The 16,717-nt window shown below is 36.6% G+C and overlaps 2 protein-coding genes across 4 annotated transcripts; both read left to right on the top strand.

Annotated features, from left to right (window-relative positions):
• The first annotated feature begins 411 nt into the window (after nt 1-411).
• On the top strand, nt 412-2,218 carry LOC121236007 (leucoanthocyanidin dioxygenase). The gene is made up of 2 exons (XM_041132489.1): nt 412-1,185; nt 1,449-2,218. The coding sequence occupies exons 1-2, from the start codon at nt 683-685 to the stop codon at nt 2,011-2,013; spliced, it is 1,068 nt and encodes a 355-aa protein (XP_040988423.1). The 5' UTR covers nt 412-682; the 3' UTR covers nt 2,014-2,218.
• A 9,185-nt stretch (nt 2,219-11,403) lies between these two features.
• On the top strand, nt 11,404-16,442 carry LOC121236008 (YTH domain-containing protein 1-like). Of its 3 annotated transcripts, none has more exons than XM_041132491.1 (9): nt 11,404-11,614; nt 13,278-13,425; nt 13,529-13,758; nt 13,842-14,093; nt 14,244-14,320; nt 14,436-14,817; nt 15,371-15,424; nt 16,008-16,069; nt 16,145-16,442. In XM_041132491.1, exons 2-9 carry the CDS (start codon nt 13,335-13,337, stop codon nt 16,203-16,205), a joined length of 1,209 nt encoding a protein of 402 aa, XP_040988425.1. In that variant the 5' UTR covers nt 11,404-11,614; nt 13,278-13,334; the 3' UTR covers nt 16,206-16,442. The 3 variants fall into 3 exon arrangements, with proteins under 3 accessions (XP_040988425.1, XP_040988426.1, XP_040988424.1); XM_041132492.1 differs by having other exon boundaries at nt 13,316-13,425; XM_041132490.1 differs by having other exon boundaries at nt 11,408-11,614; nt 13,331-13,425.
• The last annotated feature ends 275 nt before the right edge of the window (nt 16,443-16,717 follow it).

A 16,717-nucleotide genomic window follows, 5' to 3' on the forward strand; every position in this document is an offset into this window, starting at 1 on the left:
ATATATTTTTTATAAATTGAAAACCTCCATATAATAATATTTTATTATAATAGAGAGTGTGGTGACTAATTTAATATAGATTTCAAGTTTTGAATGATTAGTTAAAAGTGAAAAAATTATATATTAATCAAAATTTAAAGAATAAGATAGTCAATCTAAATTTAATATACTGTGTCCAATACAAATGCTCTTAACTAAAATAAAAGTAAAATTATAATAATACAAAATCTTTTAAAAGCGTCTACGTACTTGAGAATCGACTTTACGATGGTAAGTTGGTAACTGCTGGCCCGTGCTTTAACCTCCGGTCAACGATACTTTCTCGTGCTTGACCGGTGTCATTGGGTCAGTGTGTGGGATAGTCACGTGAACAACCAACCAGCACGAGCTCTTTCTCTGCCCCTCTCTGTCTGACGGTCTGATCTCTCTATTTCGAACGCTTCTGCACTCTCCATTGCTGCAGTAGTTTATTACCTTTCGGTGGGCGGACTCTAGCTATCGCCGCAACATCTTCGTTATAAAAAGCTGTGAGAAACGTTAGTATCGGAGCACGTATTTGTTTGCCATTTTATAAGACTTCAGAGGGTGCGAAAAGAGTACTCTGTGTCTGTGCTGCCAGAGAAGAAAGAGGCGGCAAGTTAAAACAAAACGAAAGGACCCAAAGCGTGCTGATATTATTACAATGGTGAATTCAGTTTTACCAAGAGTTGAGAGCTTGGCAAGCAGCGGGATTCAGGCAATCCCGAAGGAGTACGTGAGGCCCCAAGAAGAGCTAAACAGCATCGGCAACGTTTTCGAGGAGGAGAAAAAGGAAGATGGGCCTCAGGTACCGACCATTGATTTGAGGGACATAGACTCCGAGGACGAGGCTGTTCGACAAAAATGTCGTGAGGAGTTGAAGAAAGCTGCCGTGGATTGGGGTGTCATGCACCTCGTCAACCATGGCATCTCAGACGAGCTTATTGACCGGGTGAAGATAGCCGGAAAGCAATTCTTTGATCTTTCCGTTGAGGAGAAGGAAAAGTACGCTAATGACCAGGCATCGGGCAAGATTCAAGGCTATGGCAGCAAGCTGGCCAATAACGCTAGCGGCCAGCTCGAGTGGGAGGACTATTTCTTCCACCTCGTGTACCCTGAGGACAAGCGCGACATGTCCATCTGGCCCAGGACACCCAGCGACTACGTGTAAGCTAAGCTAAATCTTTGTTTGTTTTTACACACACACACACACAAAATGATATCTCTTGAATATAATTATTTCCGGAATTGACGAAAGTCTTACCGAAGGATCTGTCAGATTTATAATTCGGATAAGTTAAGCACGATTACAAAACTATTTCTTTATTTGATTATGTTGGATTTCTAGCTGTAACATTGATCTGATCCCCAAATTAATTATATATATATACTATGGAAATCTCCATCACCAACATTTATATATATTGCAGTGAGGCAACAGCCGAGTACGCGACGCAACTGAGAGGCCTAGCAACCAAGATATTTTCCGTTCTATCTCTTGGCTTGGGATTGGAAGAAGGGAGGCTAGAGAAGGAAGTCGGCGGCCTTGAAGAACTTCTTCTGCAAATGAAAATCAACTACTATCCCATATGCCCTCAACCCGAACTCGCTCTTGGCGTCGAAGCCCACACGGACATAAGCGCACTGACCTTCATCCTCCACAACATGGTGCCCGGCCTGCAACTTTTCTACCAAGGCAAATGGGTCACCGCGAAATGCGTTCCAAACTCCATCATCATGCACGTTGGGGACACCATAGAGATTTTGAGCAACGGCAAATACAAGAGTATTCTTCACAGGGGGCTGGTCAACAAGGAAAAGGTCAGGATCTCGTGGGCGGTGTTCTGCGAGCCACCGAAGGAGAAGATCATCCTGAAACCACTGCCGGAGGTTGTGTCCGAGAAAGAGCCTGCACTCTTCCCACCTCGCACCTTTGCTCAGCATATTCAGCACAAATTATTCAAGAAGACCCAGGATGCTCTTGCCTCGAAATGAGCCAGCCATATCTGTATGGTTGCTACTAGGATTTAATTTATTGTCAAATATTGGACATCAGACTATCCTGTGTTATGGCCATGCTGTTTTGCACTTTTTGTTTCATGCGGCTCTCTGGCTGTCGGTATGCCGTTGGTTATTGGTTTGTCCTTTCGATTAATTAGCTGCTTCTCTGTCTCCTGTATTAAATAAAACTTCATCATAATTAAGGATGTTTTTAATTAATCACCTATATTTGTAGGGTATTTCATCCTCTATCATGTTTTCTTTCTTTTCTTTTTTGGAAATTGAATTACTGTATTCAAATTATAGAATTCGAGTTTTCCATATCAACATTCATAACATCAGGATTTACTTATAAACATCCTATATTTATCGTAAGAGATGATGTCGTCTACTTGCAATTAGGTCTGCAACCTGACCAAACCGCACAGTATTTGAGCCCAACCCGCAAGTGGCAGAACGAGCATTTTTTTTGAGGTGGCCAAATTTTCTAGTGTGTGATACATTGAACTTCAAAAATCATAAAAATATAACTATATATAAAATTAGATCTTGACAATTTGCAATATATACGAAAAAAAATTTCTAAAAATATGTCTTAATAAATTTTTCAGATTTTTTATGATAATATTTCACGAAATAATATTCATCTATTATTATTTTTGTAACGAAATATTTAGAATTTATTTGTTTCATAGAAACTATCAAGTGATTTTTTAGAATTTTATTTTTTATTCTAGTATTTAAGCTAGTTTACTAAGTTTCATGTAAACTCTACATATTTTTGTTTCACATTAAGCACATAATACTATAATAAAGACCTTAAATAAGCTTTTTCTTGCTCAATAAAGTCTAGAGGATAAAATCTCTCAACTATTTTTCATAAAGACCACCAACCTTAAAGGATTGTATTTTTACTTTGGATTGCATATTAAGAAGTCCAATATTGTATAACAAAAAACTTTGAGATCCATATTAATGAGTTTGGAATTTTGCAAAATTTTGCAGGGCATGTGAGGATTATAAATTTTTTTGGGGGGCCATTTTTTATATTTATAAAATTATGATTAAAAATTAGGGTATATTTTTATTTTTTATTGGGGGGGGGGGGGGCATGATACACATAGGTTCGCCACTGCTCGCAGGGTTGTGTAAGTCAAATTGGTCCAACCCAACCCGCTAAAAGTCAGGTCTGATTAACACAGTTTTTTTTTAAAATGTTCTTATTTTTCAAAGATGGCAGTGTCGAAAATCCTACGGGAGTTCTACTTCAACATTGATAAACACCGCCTGCTTCAACACTGTTGGAGAGTTATGCTTCTTCAACATTCAAAGTAAATTTAACTTAAAAAGATGAGGTACAAAGAAAGAAATGAAGAAACGAAATGGAGACAAAGAAAAGATGTTTATTTGGTAAAGTAAGTTAAGCATACTCGAACAAGAGTATCGTGCGATTTAAGCCTCTGCACGACGCGCTTCCTCAAGTCACGTATTCCGCTCCTGTCGTCATCATCGTTCGCGCAATCCTCCGCCAGCTCATACCTACAATCCAAAAATCATCAAAGTCTGAATACTACGTTTAAATATATATGTATTATGACTGGCGACTGACCTTTCTTCTAACACTTAGAACCACAACACCAACCTCAGGAGGAAGAACATGTTGTTTGGGGAAAGAAATGGAGTGACGAACAAAGGAATGGAGGCAATGGGAAATGAGTAAGAGAATGGGAAGGCTAGGGTTTCATTTGTGTGACTTTACGGGTTAAAATTGGCATTTGACGGGTTCGACCCAAAAATACATTAACCCACATTTTATCGGTTGGGTCGGGTCAAGTCATTCAGACGAGTTAGGCCTGCGATTTTTCTACCCAGTCCTACTTGTGATAGGGATCAATTATAATGGAAATGAGATGTTAAGGAAATCTTGAAGTGAATGGAAGTTCTTGATGAATTGTAGATAACAAAATGGAAAATGACAAACATGGATCAACTCGAGATATTCACTTTTCAAGAAATAAGCTCATGAATATTAGGAGAAGGAAGTTAAAAAATTAAAAAGAAATGCGTCCTATTGTAGATTTATAAATTAATATAATACGTCTAAAGTTCTTTTTTTATAACATATTGGCCAATATGTCATGGTGATTTTTAGTCAAGATTGATAACTTCTTATGTCATGTTGATTTTTTATTTTTATTTTTTTGATTTGGTAACTTGCTATTTTGTTTTGATTTTGGCCAAGATAGGTAACTTGTGTCATGCTAATTTCTGTAAAAGAATCTGGTTTGGTAACTTGTCTATGTTTATTATCTAATCTGCATGCTAAGTTGCTATGTTTATCTTATCTGGTTTGTAACTTGCAGCTTGCCTACTGCTATACCTGAATTCATGATGATTTATTTTTTTATCAGATTTTTTGTATAATTGTATTGTGTAATTGTGTTAGAGATCTGACATTAATTGTTGAGGTAAATTTGCATTCCTGTCAAACATTCATTGGCAGTAATACTAAGTTAAAAGTACTTGAGTAATCATGTAAGGGATTAAAACTAAGCTTAATTTTTTTAGTCTATTAGTGTATGCCTACTGCTGCTTGCTGGTTTATCTTCTTGTGTCATGCTAAGTTGTTATGTTTATCATACCTGGTTTGTAACTTGCGGCTTGCCTATTGCTATACCTGAATCCCTAATGGTTTATTTTATTTCTTTGATTTCTTGTATAATTGTATTATGTAATTGTGTTAGAGATATAACATTGATTGTTGAGGCAAATTAAGTTTTGCATTCCTGTCAAACATCTATTGACAATATTATTAAGTTAAAAGTACTTGAGTAATCATGCAAGTGATTAAAAATAAGCTTAATTTTTTTAGTGTATTAGTGTATGCCGGACAACAGGTTGTTATCAAGATTTCTAGGTCCATTCATGAAGACTGAGGACTTTACTGAGTTTACTTCACATTTTTTTGTTTTGAAGTTTAATGCACTAAGTTCCATAATTTGTTTTTGTAAAGTATTTTTTGATTCACTTTTTCTATTAGGATGTCAATATCATTAATGTATCATAGCCAGAAAAGACTCTTGAAGGCTTCATGATGTAAATTTGTATTTAATTTTGTATTTCATGTATGCATTTATTTAAATTTTTATTATTTATTTTGAAAAAAAAGAGGTTCCAATCTCGAGACAAGCTCAGCTAAACTCGACTCGGCTCGTTAACAAACTGAGATTCGAGCCGAGCTCGATCTAAACCTTAGGCTTGACTTATAAATGAGTCGAGCCCAAGCTCGCTCATCTTGTGAACGAGCCGAGCTCAGACATCCTATACTCGCTCGAACTCGGCTCGTTTACAACCATAGTTGGGACGAAGAGTATCAAATAGGATGATTTATTTAGTTTCTTCAAGTTCATAAACTTAATCATCGCCAACAACATTGATCATCGGTAGCACAAGATAGAAATTGGCATGGATCTGACGAAATTTATGATACATGTTGGTCTTGGGGTGCCTATCAACCTAGTGAGTTATATATATATACTAGAATTCGATTAGAGGCTTCCTACATTACGAAGAATATATTGCCCTTTAGAATCCTGATCACACGATCCCTGCCACATGACGGGGTCTTGTTAGATATTGCTGAGCATGTTTGGGAGTCAATTGGACCGATCAACTCCTCCACGAGACACTCGAGATTTCATCTTCATACTCCTATTTTAGAGCTTGTTGATACTCAGGAAAATGCACACCCGATAGATTGTGGAGTATTGCCCGGTGAGACATCCACGAAAGCCAAAGCATCACTCACTGTTACTCGTGATGAGATTGCAGATATAGTGCATGTAGAGATCCACACACAGACATCATAGGTGATTGATATACTGTGTATGAAGATCCGTAGTGTCATGTCAGACTTACATACAAAGATTAATTCTAGCATCTCTGACTTACGTACAGAGATTGATGCGACAAATTTTGGGACTTAACCGGTTTACACCGGTTTTGTATTTTCAAGAACCGATACTGCACCGATTACCCTCCTAAACCGGCACTTCCAATTTTACTCGTTTGGTCCGATCTTAGTATTAGTATTACTAGTGTATTAATAAAAAAGAATATGTTGAGAATTTATTAGACCATAAAATGTAATAAATATATATACTTTATATTTAAAACATATGATCAAACAAATATTTATGTGTAAGATTTAGGTATTATGTTATAAATTATAATATAACATTATTTCATATATAATTATATATTATATATAATATTAAAAATTAATTAAAATATATATATATATATATGAATCGGTCCGGTGCCGAAAAACCTAAAATCGGAATCGGACCAAACCAACCGGTCCAGGCCAATTCTCTGTTTTCTTTTTACAACTCTAGTCTCTAGCTATGATCCATCTTTAATTTCGCGCGCATGCACTTGGTCTCTATGGAACACATAATGTATGAAGCTTCACTAATTAATTACAATTTGTAACATGCAACAATACTACTGATTTAGAATAGATTTCAATTATTTTGCTTGAAATTAGTAGACTCAATTCAGCTAGATAATTAAGTCATCATCTTACTCTAACTTCAATGTCTATAAAACTTGAAACTTCGTCAATCAAGCCAATTAGGAGATATTTGGTCATGTATCAATAAACAAAATTATAGTCTAATTTTTTTTTTATTGTCGGAATTAATTTCTAGCATTCGAGGAACACAACCATACCTTTATTGCATCTCCTCTTTCTTTGACTGATGCTCTATATTAACAACTTTTGGCTATGCTCCATTCCCATAAAAGTTGTGATGATTCAAATCACACTGTTAATGTTGTAGCTTCATCTTCCTATCCCTTATCTGGTATTTTTTTTCCCTCATGACTTATACACTAGTTCTCATTCTGTTTTTTCCTCTACCAAATATACATTGTTTGGTTCTTGATACGGGGGCAATAGATCACAAGGTGCCCTCAGTTAATTTTTTTACATGCATTACTTCTGTTGTAGACACTTCTGTCAAACTTCCTAATGGCTAATCTATTTCTGTAATACATATTGTTACTGTTTGTATTTCTGAACATCTTATTCTCAATGATGTTCTTTGTGTACCATCGTTTACCTTCAAATTAATTTCTATAAGCAAGCTCACTAAATCACTCACTTGTTGTTTTCTGTTTTCCTCTAACTTGTGCCTTATCTAAGACCTGATCAACTCGAAACTGATTGGAGTGGATAGACAACATGGAGGACTTTACATCCTGCAACAACCAAGCTCTTCTTGTCCTTTTCTATTGACATTGCTTCCAGTTTCTCATAATAAACTTTATAGTTTTAATAATGTTATGTTGCCATATGTTTGTTTTACATCTTCCTAGTGTTCATTGTTTAAACTTGGGCATAATAGGTTAGGTCATATAACGCCCCAATGAAAAGTCCAAACCACATGGCCTATACTCTAAAAAGACTAGTCAATGATACAATTGGAGCCCCATTGGAACATTATAAAGAGCAAGAACTTCTCATTCCCAAGCAATGTGGGATCTCATACACCACTGGATCCCATCAGAACTCCGCAGTTAAGATTTTGATACCCCATATGATATGGATAAGGGTAGGTGGTGTATGAGATCCTATATTGCTTGGGAATGAGAAGTTCTTGCTCTTTATAAGATTCTAGTGGGCTCCAATTGTATCATTTATTAGTCCTTTTGGAGTATAGGTCATGTGGTTTGAGCTTTTCATTGGGATGTTATAAATGGTATCAGAGCCAGGTTCTAACCAGAAATATGGGACTTAAGCCATGCCACCTACAATGGACAGGCTAGACGAGGACGTCGGGAATTTAAGGGGGGTAGATTGTGATATCCCATATGATATGGATAAGGGTAGGTGGTGTATGAGATCTCACATTGCTTGGGAAGAAGAAGTTCTTGCTCTTTATAAGGTTCCTATAGGGCTCCAATTGTATCATTGACTAGTCTTTTTGGAGTATAGGCCATGTGGTTTGGGCCTTTCATTGGGGCGTTACAGGTCATCCCTCAGTTTCAAGGATGCTTTTCTTGAATAAGGTTGTACCTGATTTGGTTCTTTCTAATAATCCATGTATAGTTTGTCCTTTAGCCAAACAAAAAAATTCACCCTTTCCTAGTAATAATCATTTGTCATTTGATCTTGTGCACTGTGATGTTGGGGACCTTTTTCCATTATTACTATTGAAGGTTATAGATTTTTTTTAACAATTGTTGATGACTGTGCTCAGGCCACTTGGGTTTACCTCTTTAAGTATAAATTTGAAGTCTAAATTCTTATTCAAAACTTTTTCAAGATGATCAAAACTCAGTTCCATGCAAAAATAAAGTAAATTCATACTGATCATGGTTCAAAGTTTTACATCTTTCCATTTCTCAATTCAAAAGGAGTTATTCATCAATATATATGCGTTGAAACTCCACAACAAAATTCTATTGTGGAAAAGAAACACCAGCACATTCTTAACGCTCGAGGCTTATTTATTTCTTTTTTTTTTTTTTATAGGAAAGCAAATTATCATTGATAAGAAACATTATAGACATTTATCAAGTTTTGTAGTTTGAGAAATAAAGTCTGGAATACAATCCCACATCTCTAAACTTTCAACATTTCAAGCATATCGGCAAGCCTATGTGTTGCCACATTTCCTGAGTGGAAATTTTGATGGGTATATATTTATTTGAGCATGAGCCGGAGGTGCCAAGACTTTAATAATTTTCACAAGGGCATGGTGCTGCATGTGAGAAATGACCTCACTAGATGCTTCAATTCGAAGCCTTTTTTCTAGTTTTTGTTTTTGTTCTTGTCTTCTAAGCAAATTGAAGTTTGTTTAACATACTATACATTTGGTGGCTGAGAATTTCTTCCCCACAAACATGTGTAGGAAACTATGTCAACATGCTTAGAGGCCATGAGTACATCATTTATGGGTAGTTACACATCCATCTAGAGAGCCACATGGAGCCACATCCATCTAGGTACATAGATAAATTGTAACTTTCTGATTTGCTGAGGAGTAGGATAGTAGTTGTGAGGGGGGCCCTCTGGAGAGTGGCCCAAGCCCAAAAAGACCAAACCGCAGAGACCCCAGGCCCCTCAAACGGAGACCCAAAGGAGACCAAGAGCCCAAGTTAGGAAGCCGCATACTGAGCCCACGACCACACTGCTTGTCCGGAAAGGCCCTGGCTCCAAGCTTGGCCCGGTCAAGGAGCTCACCATTGGGCAGTGATTGCCTAGGACCTCGGTGGGCTGACAAGCCTTGCAATAGAGTACTTAGCGGACAACTGCTGCCTGGGGTAGGCGGCTGGGCATGTCCGATCGTGGGCATGCAAGGTTAGAGACACATCACATTCAATACGTGTTAGGGAACTCAGCATGCAACAATATGCTGCTAAAGGTACCATAGGATGGCTCAACCACGACCTGACACACTGCCACGACAAGAAGGTGGTAGCAGGTACAGCCCACGATCTCCCTCGACAATCGGGTCCAAGCTAGGTATAAATAACGGCCATCCTTAAGGGAAGACTCTCTGAACTCTTCTACTATTTTCAACTTACTTAGATTTCTTCATCATTCAACCATTCTCCACTGACTTTGACATTGGAGTGACCCTGAACATCACTGCCCCTTCTTCTTCTTAGTTGCAGGTCCAGTGAGTTTGACTGTCGTGATATTGCTCAGACTGTGAAACACAACATCAATAATAGTGAATCCACCTTTTTTGTTCCACATTTAGGATCTATTAAAGTTCCCAATAGCATCAAGAAGATCTTGATAACCAAATGGGAATATGAATACTACGATAAGCAATCCTTCCTTCAATTGGGAAGTGATCAGTCATTTCAAATTGGATTATTCAAAAGGCAGAAGACGACAAGGCCATGTCTCTTTCTCTCGATCATGTTTCTAATTGCCAGCTCAGGAGATATGCTCGCAGTCTCCTCAATTATGTAAATATATTGTTCATTCTTGCATAGGAACAAGATCAGGTTAAATTATGATGGTTGGGGTCTGGAATGTGCAAATCCTTGTAGAAAGTGCTACATATGGATCTTGGGGTCCAACTTCAGTCTTCAGCCAATATATAGAGTGAAAGTCGTCAGAGAATATAGATGCAGCGTGCGACAAAGAAACTTCAACCACTGACTACAAATTAAACATGTTGCGTCAACTAACGCCCATCTGGAATGTAGCATATTATGCAGTATTTCCTTGAGGTCACGTTTGGATGGAGAGATGAGATGAGATGAGACGAGATACAAATTAAAAATTAAATAAAATATTGTTAGAATATTATTTTTTAATATTAGTATTATTTTGAAATTTAAAAAAGTTGAATTATTTATTATATTTTGTGTGAAAATTTGAGAAACTCGTAATAATTAGATAAGATGAGATAGGATGAGTTAAGTTGAGTTGAGTTGAAATCACTTCTTAATCTAAATGGGATCAAGTGACAAAAATGTGACAAAAATATCCGTTACCCAGTTAGATTGAAAAAGATTTCCTTAACATTCAATTACTTGGAAAAAGATAAACTGATCGAATAGCATTGATAACCTAATATTTGCAGTTATGAGATGTACTTGAAAAAATTAATTTTTTAATAGTAGATCTTATTATTTTTCAAAAAGAATGCACGATACTTATACAACTCATACTGTATCTAACAATACTCAATACCATAAAATCCATGCTATAAGATTTATTTGATGTATTTATCTCTTTCATTACAAGTTATTAAAAAAAAAATCTAAAGAAACGTGAAAGATGTTGTGTCGTTCGATCAGTGTAGAAAACTGTATATTCAAGTATCTCTATTCAATGTAAGGTCTATTTATAGTTAAATAGGCTACTGATAAATAAGAAAATACAATCAGGACATAAATATAAATACAAATAAAGCTTGATGGCAAAATATTATATTCCATAAATCTAGTTAGGAATTGTGTACGCTCAATTATTTTAAATAATAATTTAATTTAAATATTTTTATATTATATATTATTTATGTGATATAATTTAATTTAAAAGATAAATTTTAAAAATTATGTAAATGATATATGATGTAAAAGGGGTTGAAACCTTTTCGGTGAGTGACATTCGAATGAACGTATAGTAAAGCCCAAAGGCCTCACTGGAAGAGGATTTTTCTTAAATTACTATTTTAAATCAAGTCCTTCCTAGCTCATTGAGTTTAAATCCTTCTTCGCAAAGAAATAATAATAATTAAAGAAAAATCCTCTTCCAATGAGTGGCCGTGACGATTCGTTGTGCTCCACAGTCACAGACACTGATCGCCGATCATGTGGTACCTTCTCCATTCACAAAATGATCGTAACCATCCACGTACTCATCCCTCAGACCCCTTGGATTACCCTAGCATAAACATTTTAAGGGAAAAAAAAAATGAATTGAGAATTTTAGATAGAGAGTAGAAGAAGAAAAAATAATTAGGGCTCGGAAGTTGCAGAAGCTGACCGAGTTCGCGAGCTACTGCTCTGTTCTTTCACTCACTCAGTCACTTACTCAATCTCTTTCTCTTTTTCTTAAGAGGTGTGCTTTACTTCCCTTTGACTTTTTGTTTCGCATTCGATCTTCTTGCTTTGTTTTGTATGCACGTGCATTTAGTTTTTATCATAACATCTCTTTGGATGAATAGAAACAATGGTAAAAGAGAAAAGATCATTTATAACTAATTTAATTTGGATTTATCGTTAAATATTCTCAGAGAGTTGATCGAGCCTGATTCAATTCAACCGTTTTCTTTCAGTTCTTGCGGATTGTACGATAATTACTTTTGTGTTTAGGAGACTGACACACTGTAATGGATGAAATTTACTCCGCTGTTAGAGAGGCTTAAGGGTGAAGTGGGTTTTCGTTGTATTGGCATGAATTTTATGAAGCAAATTCTGGCTCAGAATAAATCCTACTTACTAGGGGAAAAGTGGGAAAAAAATTCTCCTGACCGACCTCTATGATATATTTCATAAGCGGAAGGGAGTCTGATCTTCATAATATTATTTTATGAAATATGCGTGGTGTTTGAATTGTGGCGTTCTTGAAAAAAGAACTGGTATAATTGATTACTATGCTAGAGAGGGTGTGGATTAAATGGCATAGTGTAGCATAGTGTAGGGTGTGGATAAATTATAGATTAGGCTCTTGCAGAAGTTTTACAAGTCAATGGATGATTACAATTAATTATCAAACGTTGATGGATTACTGGGAAAGGGCTAAGCATAATTTTTCGCCTTTATTACTTGCGACTGAAAAGCTATGGCCACCAATCAGGACTATCTGTTTTAATGCATGGTGGGAGGTTGGAGTAGGTTCAAGAGGTGATGGGTGATGTTTTACACATTTTGAACCACTTATAAGTGGTTTAGTTTGAATTGGGCCCTTGCCAACGCTTTGAAAATGCCTAAGGCGGTCAAACTCTGGAGACTGTTAATGGAGAGCTGGTATTTGTAAATAGTACGACAAGATGTAGTGATGTAATGATTTTGTTCTCTATTAGTTTCAGTTTTGTGCTTGAATCTATTTGTTGAACTTCTTGTTAATATATGCATTTCCTATTTATTTGCTTTGATGGACCTATAAAAAAAAAGTATTTGCTTTGATGGTTGTTATTTGTGAGCAATGAGTTGTGCTTCTGGAATATGTGTCATCCAAGATATTCAAGGGATTTCGCAAGAATTTTTAATAAATTTGGTGCATAATTTTTTTGGTGAATGGGAAGCTCTGTATAGAGTAGGTTGTGGTAGATTTAGCACAAAGATTAAGTGCTCGCCAAAGCCTTGAATCCTCCTTCCCTTGGTGTTCTGTAGTTGAGTTATTACTTGGGAGTTTTGAACTTCTCGCCTTTGTGATAGTAGTGGTGAAAGTACTAATAGTTGGTTCATAAGTTGCTAGCATTTATTATCAATTGCTAAAGGAATCATTAGAAGAATGCTTATGTGTAAAAATGGCAGTTGTGCCATTGTAGTTTCTACTAGGTTTGGAAGGTGATTTGACATTTCTTATATATCTTCATTTATTCTTGTGAATTATTACCAATTCTTGGTATTGCTTATCTTTGTTTTGCACTCAGTTGTTGTCCTCGGGATTCAGTAAAACATTCTATAGAATTTTGATACTCTGTATCATTTAATGTATAGATAATATTGCTATTTGTTTCTTCGCCAGATACCTTAGTGTTGACTTTTCTACCATCCAGCTGTATCTTCGATATACTGATGCTTCATAACGTGGTAGTTGATTCATCTGTAGGGACATGTCTTCTGATACTGCAAAAGAAAATGCATCTGTTGTTGATTCATCGGTAACTGAATGGAAACAAGACATGGGAAATTCAGATGACCCTGGTAATAATTGATGCAAGTTAATCCTAGTATATTTAATCCTCTTGTAAATTCTCATTGAAATATGAATGTTTAATATAGGAATAATCTGAAATTTTTATGTCAGAGAGCTCTAGTTACAAAGCTAATGAGGTTAGCTATCCATCAAGGGCAGATAAAGCAGGGAACTCTTATTATCCACTGGGAATTTCCACTACTGACAGAAAGGGTAAATTGTACAATACGAGATACTTCATCATTAAGAGTTTGAACCATCATAACATCCAACTGTCAATTGAGAAAGGAATTTGGGCTACCCAAGTCATGAACGAACCTATTCTAGAAGAAGCCTTTCATGTAAGATCCCTCTTACTCTAATTTTTTGCTCTGCTTTCGCAATTATTTTTGCTTTATATACAAAGCATATGGTTTTATTGCAGAACTCTGGTAAAGTAATTCTTATATTTAGTGTAAACATGAGTGGTTTCTTCCAAGGATATGCGCAAATGATGTCTTCTGTTGGGTGGAGGCGAGACAACGTTTGGAGTCAAGGAAGTAGCAAAGGCAATCCCTGGGGGCGCAGCTTTAAAGTCAAATGGCTGTGTTTAAATGATTTACCTTTTCAAAAGACTCTTCATCTCAAGAATCCATTGAATGAATACAAACCTGTCAAAATTAGCAGGGATTGCCAGGTGTCCTTTTTATTAAGTGCTTTCTTTTTCCTTCTTTTTCTGTATTTTTTTTAAGGGGGTGGGGGGTGTGGGGGTGGGCTGGTTGGAAGGGAGGGTTTATACATTAAATCCAGTTTAAGAAAATGACTTTGAGTCATGTATTCTCTCCAGGAGTTATCTCTGGATATTGGAGAAGCGCTTTGTGAGCTCCTTGATGGTAAGAGTGATGTGGATGACTCTCCAAGTAGGTATGTCTCTCAAGAAGCTGAATGGTCGACATGCTATGTTGAGAAAAATAAAAAAGACTTCTGACCAATTCCTAACCGATAACTTATTGCTTATTATTGCTTTATGCTGGAGCAGTCGTTACAGGAGTGATCTTCCTTCAAAAAGGCTTTGTGTAGAGTCTCCATGTTCTTTAGGGGATGAAGAGTATAATGTGCCTCCGATGCATATGTCATCGTCAAGAACACCCATTCTTTATCCTTCGCCGCTGTATCCACATCAGGCTGAGGCGAATAGATTTCATTTAGCAAACCAGATTTCTACAGGGGTTACTTTTCCTAGAAATCTTTCAATCACTGCTGGTGCATCAAAAGTTGAAAGGATGAAACGTTCTTGCAATAGTGGAGAAATTTCTAATTCACAAGCAGAAATGGATATGTCTCCTCATTTTGATGTTTGGGGTTTGTATGCAGAAAGTCCATTTGCTTGTACCCTGACTGAGGATGATCTTCTTGAACTGGTATTAGTGTCCTAGTTTGGTTTCTTTGTTCTGTTTGGCATCACCTGTGTCTCTGTCTCTGTCTCTGTCTCTGTCTCACACACACACACATACATGCATTTTTATTGAACATCTCAAGGGTATCTTTTATGTGAACATTTCCTTACAATTTTATGGAATGATTTTCTCTATGACTACGAAATTATAAAGTCTTAAGTAACCCTCTCTCTTTCTGTCCCTCTCTCCCACGAGCTCCTCCCTCGCACAAAAAAAAAAAAAAAAAAAAATGATTGAAGAAGTCATCATGAACTTGTTCATTGTTTTTCCTTGTGAAGTTTGATGGTCAAGGTTTTTTTTTGGAGAAGGGTCTCTCCCTCAAATAGTGGCTTTATTTTCACTAGAAGGAAAAAAGATAAATCCCTTTGTTACTCTGTTTCTTATGTTGCACTTCTTATCTCTTTTAACATCTTTGTGAATTGGGACTAGGCTATTAATGAAGCCAGACTGGCATACTGCTGCCTGAGCCATTAAGAATGGAATTTTTTTATTTTGTTTTCCTTGTTTGTTATGGCAGTCTTATGAAGAATATCTGGAGCGTAGCAGAAGCAGTACACAGTTATGCCTCCCTGTCAGTATGCTTATCCAACAACATTTCACTCATTTTTTTCTCATCTTTCTAAGTTGGTGTTCATTTTGTTTTATTTTTAGACTATTGTATCTTTCGTGAAATGATGCATATTTTGAGCACGATATATCATCTTGACCTGCAGACTTTGTCCCCGCTATTATAATTGTGGATAATCTCAGTGTCCCAATTTGTAACTTCTGCCCTTCGTTGTTTCGGTTTTGGAGGATTTTGATGATTATTGTGGATAAGTATCACGCCACTAGTGATCAACTAAGCCTTGCTTATGATCAGTCCACCTGCCACGTGATTTTTAAACTAATAGATCTGATCAGTGACAGTCCACCCACCATCTGATTATAAAACAAAGAGATCTGTTGAGGCCCATCAATTGGATGTTCTAATTCACGATGTGAGCAGGGACTAGATAATGGCCACTGGAGTTGTTCCAATCGCATGAAAAAGTTTTCTTGGCTCATTCTATTGTTGTGACTATTTAGAAATCTAAGAAGATGCAGGACAGGTGGGTGGAGCATCTTTGTGTTCAAATACACTCCTAAACTGAGCCGTTACCGCTCTTTGACAGGTGGCTGGACCATCTGGGAAAATGCAGGAATCATCTAGAAGCAAAAATCAGGACGAAAATCTGTGAGTTTATTTATGAAAACCCGACCTGTAACATCACAAATTTCTATTTGTTTTACCTGACGAAACGTTCTGCAGGAATTCGGGCTCTAAAGCTGACCGGCGAAAGAGGACTCATTGTTCGTCCCAAAAATTATAGTTTCCTTGATATGGAAAAGAGGTTTGTTTTGTTTCTTTCTTGGGATGGTGTTGCTGTTTTCAGGAGTTTCGCCGTTTCCTGCTAAGCAATGACCGATTGAAGTTATTTATTCTTATCCCCGGGACTCAATATCTTGTTACGTTGTACACAATTGTGCCATAGCATCAAAATCTCAATACCGGACTCTACCGGGGAATGTTGCCAACTTGTACATAAATTGATGCAGCATTGGCCTTACATCCTTTGATTTGCTTCCTTCTGATAGGTGGTAGTTGGGTAGATTTGATTATTCGATTCCATATAGTTGGTTGGGCATACGTGATTGTAGGTAGTGGAATCTGGAAATGTGAAATCATAAACTTAAAAAGCTGTGTTGCTTGCAATGAGAATAAGATCAAGATTTTTGCGCGTTACCAATATCCAACCCCACAACTTTGAGGTTAAGAATTCTATCAGAAGAGGCAACCAATCAAATAATTCTGACAGATGCTCCTAAAAATAATAAACTGACA

This window comes from Juglans microcarpa x Juglans regia, chromosome 6D (assembly GCF_004785595.1).
Source record: "Juglans microcarpa x Juglans regia isolate MS1-56 chromosome 6D, Jm3101_v1.0, whole genome shotgun sequence".
NCBI lineage: Eukaryota > Viridiplantae > Streptophyta > Magnoliopsida > Fagales > Juglandaceae > Juglans > Juglans microcarpa x Juglans regia.

Coding starts and splice junctions, on each gene's coding strand:
- LOC121236007 (XM_041132489.1), top strand. CDS start 683: ATGGTGAATTCAGTTTTACCAAGAGTTGAGAGCTTGGCAAGCAGCGGG. Junction 1,186..1,448: donor AGGACACCCAGCGACTACGT/GTAAGCTAAGCT, acceptor TATATATTGCAG/TGAGGCAACAGCCGAGTACG.
- LOC121236008 (XM_041132491.1), top strand. CDS start 13,335: ATGTCTTCTGATACTGCAAAAGAAAATGCATCTGTTGTTGATTCATCG. Junction 14,094..14,243: donor AAATTAGCAGGGATTGCCAG/GTGTCCTTTTTA, acceptor TATTCTCTCCAG/GAGTTATCTCTGGATATTGG. Junction 15,425..16,007: donor GTACACAGTTATGCCTCCCT/GTCAGTATGCTT, acceptor GCTCTTTGACAG/GTGGCTGGACCATCTGGGAA.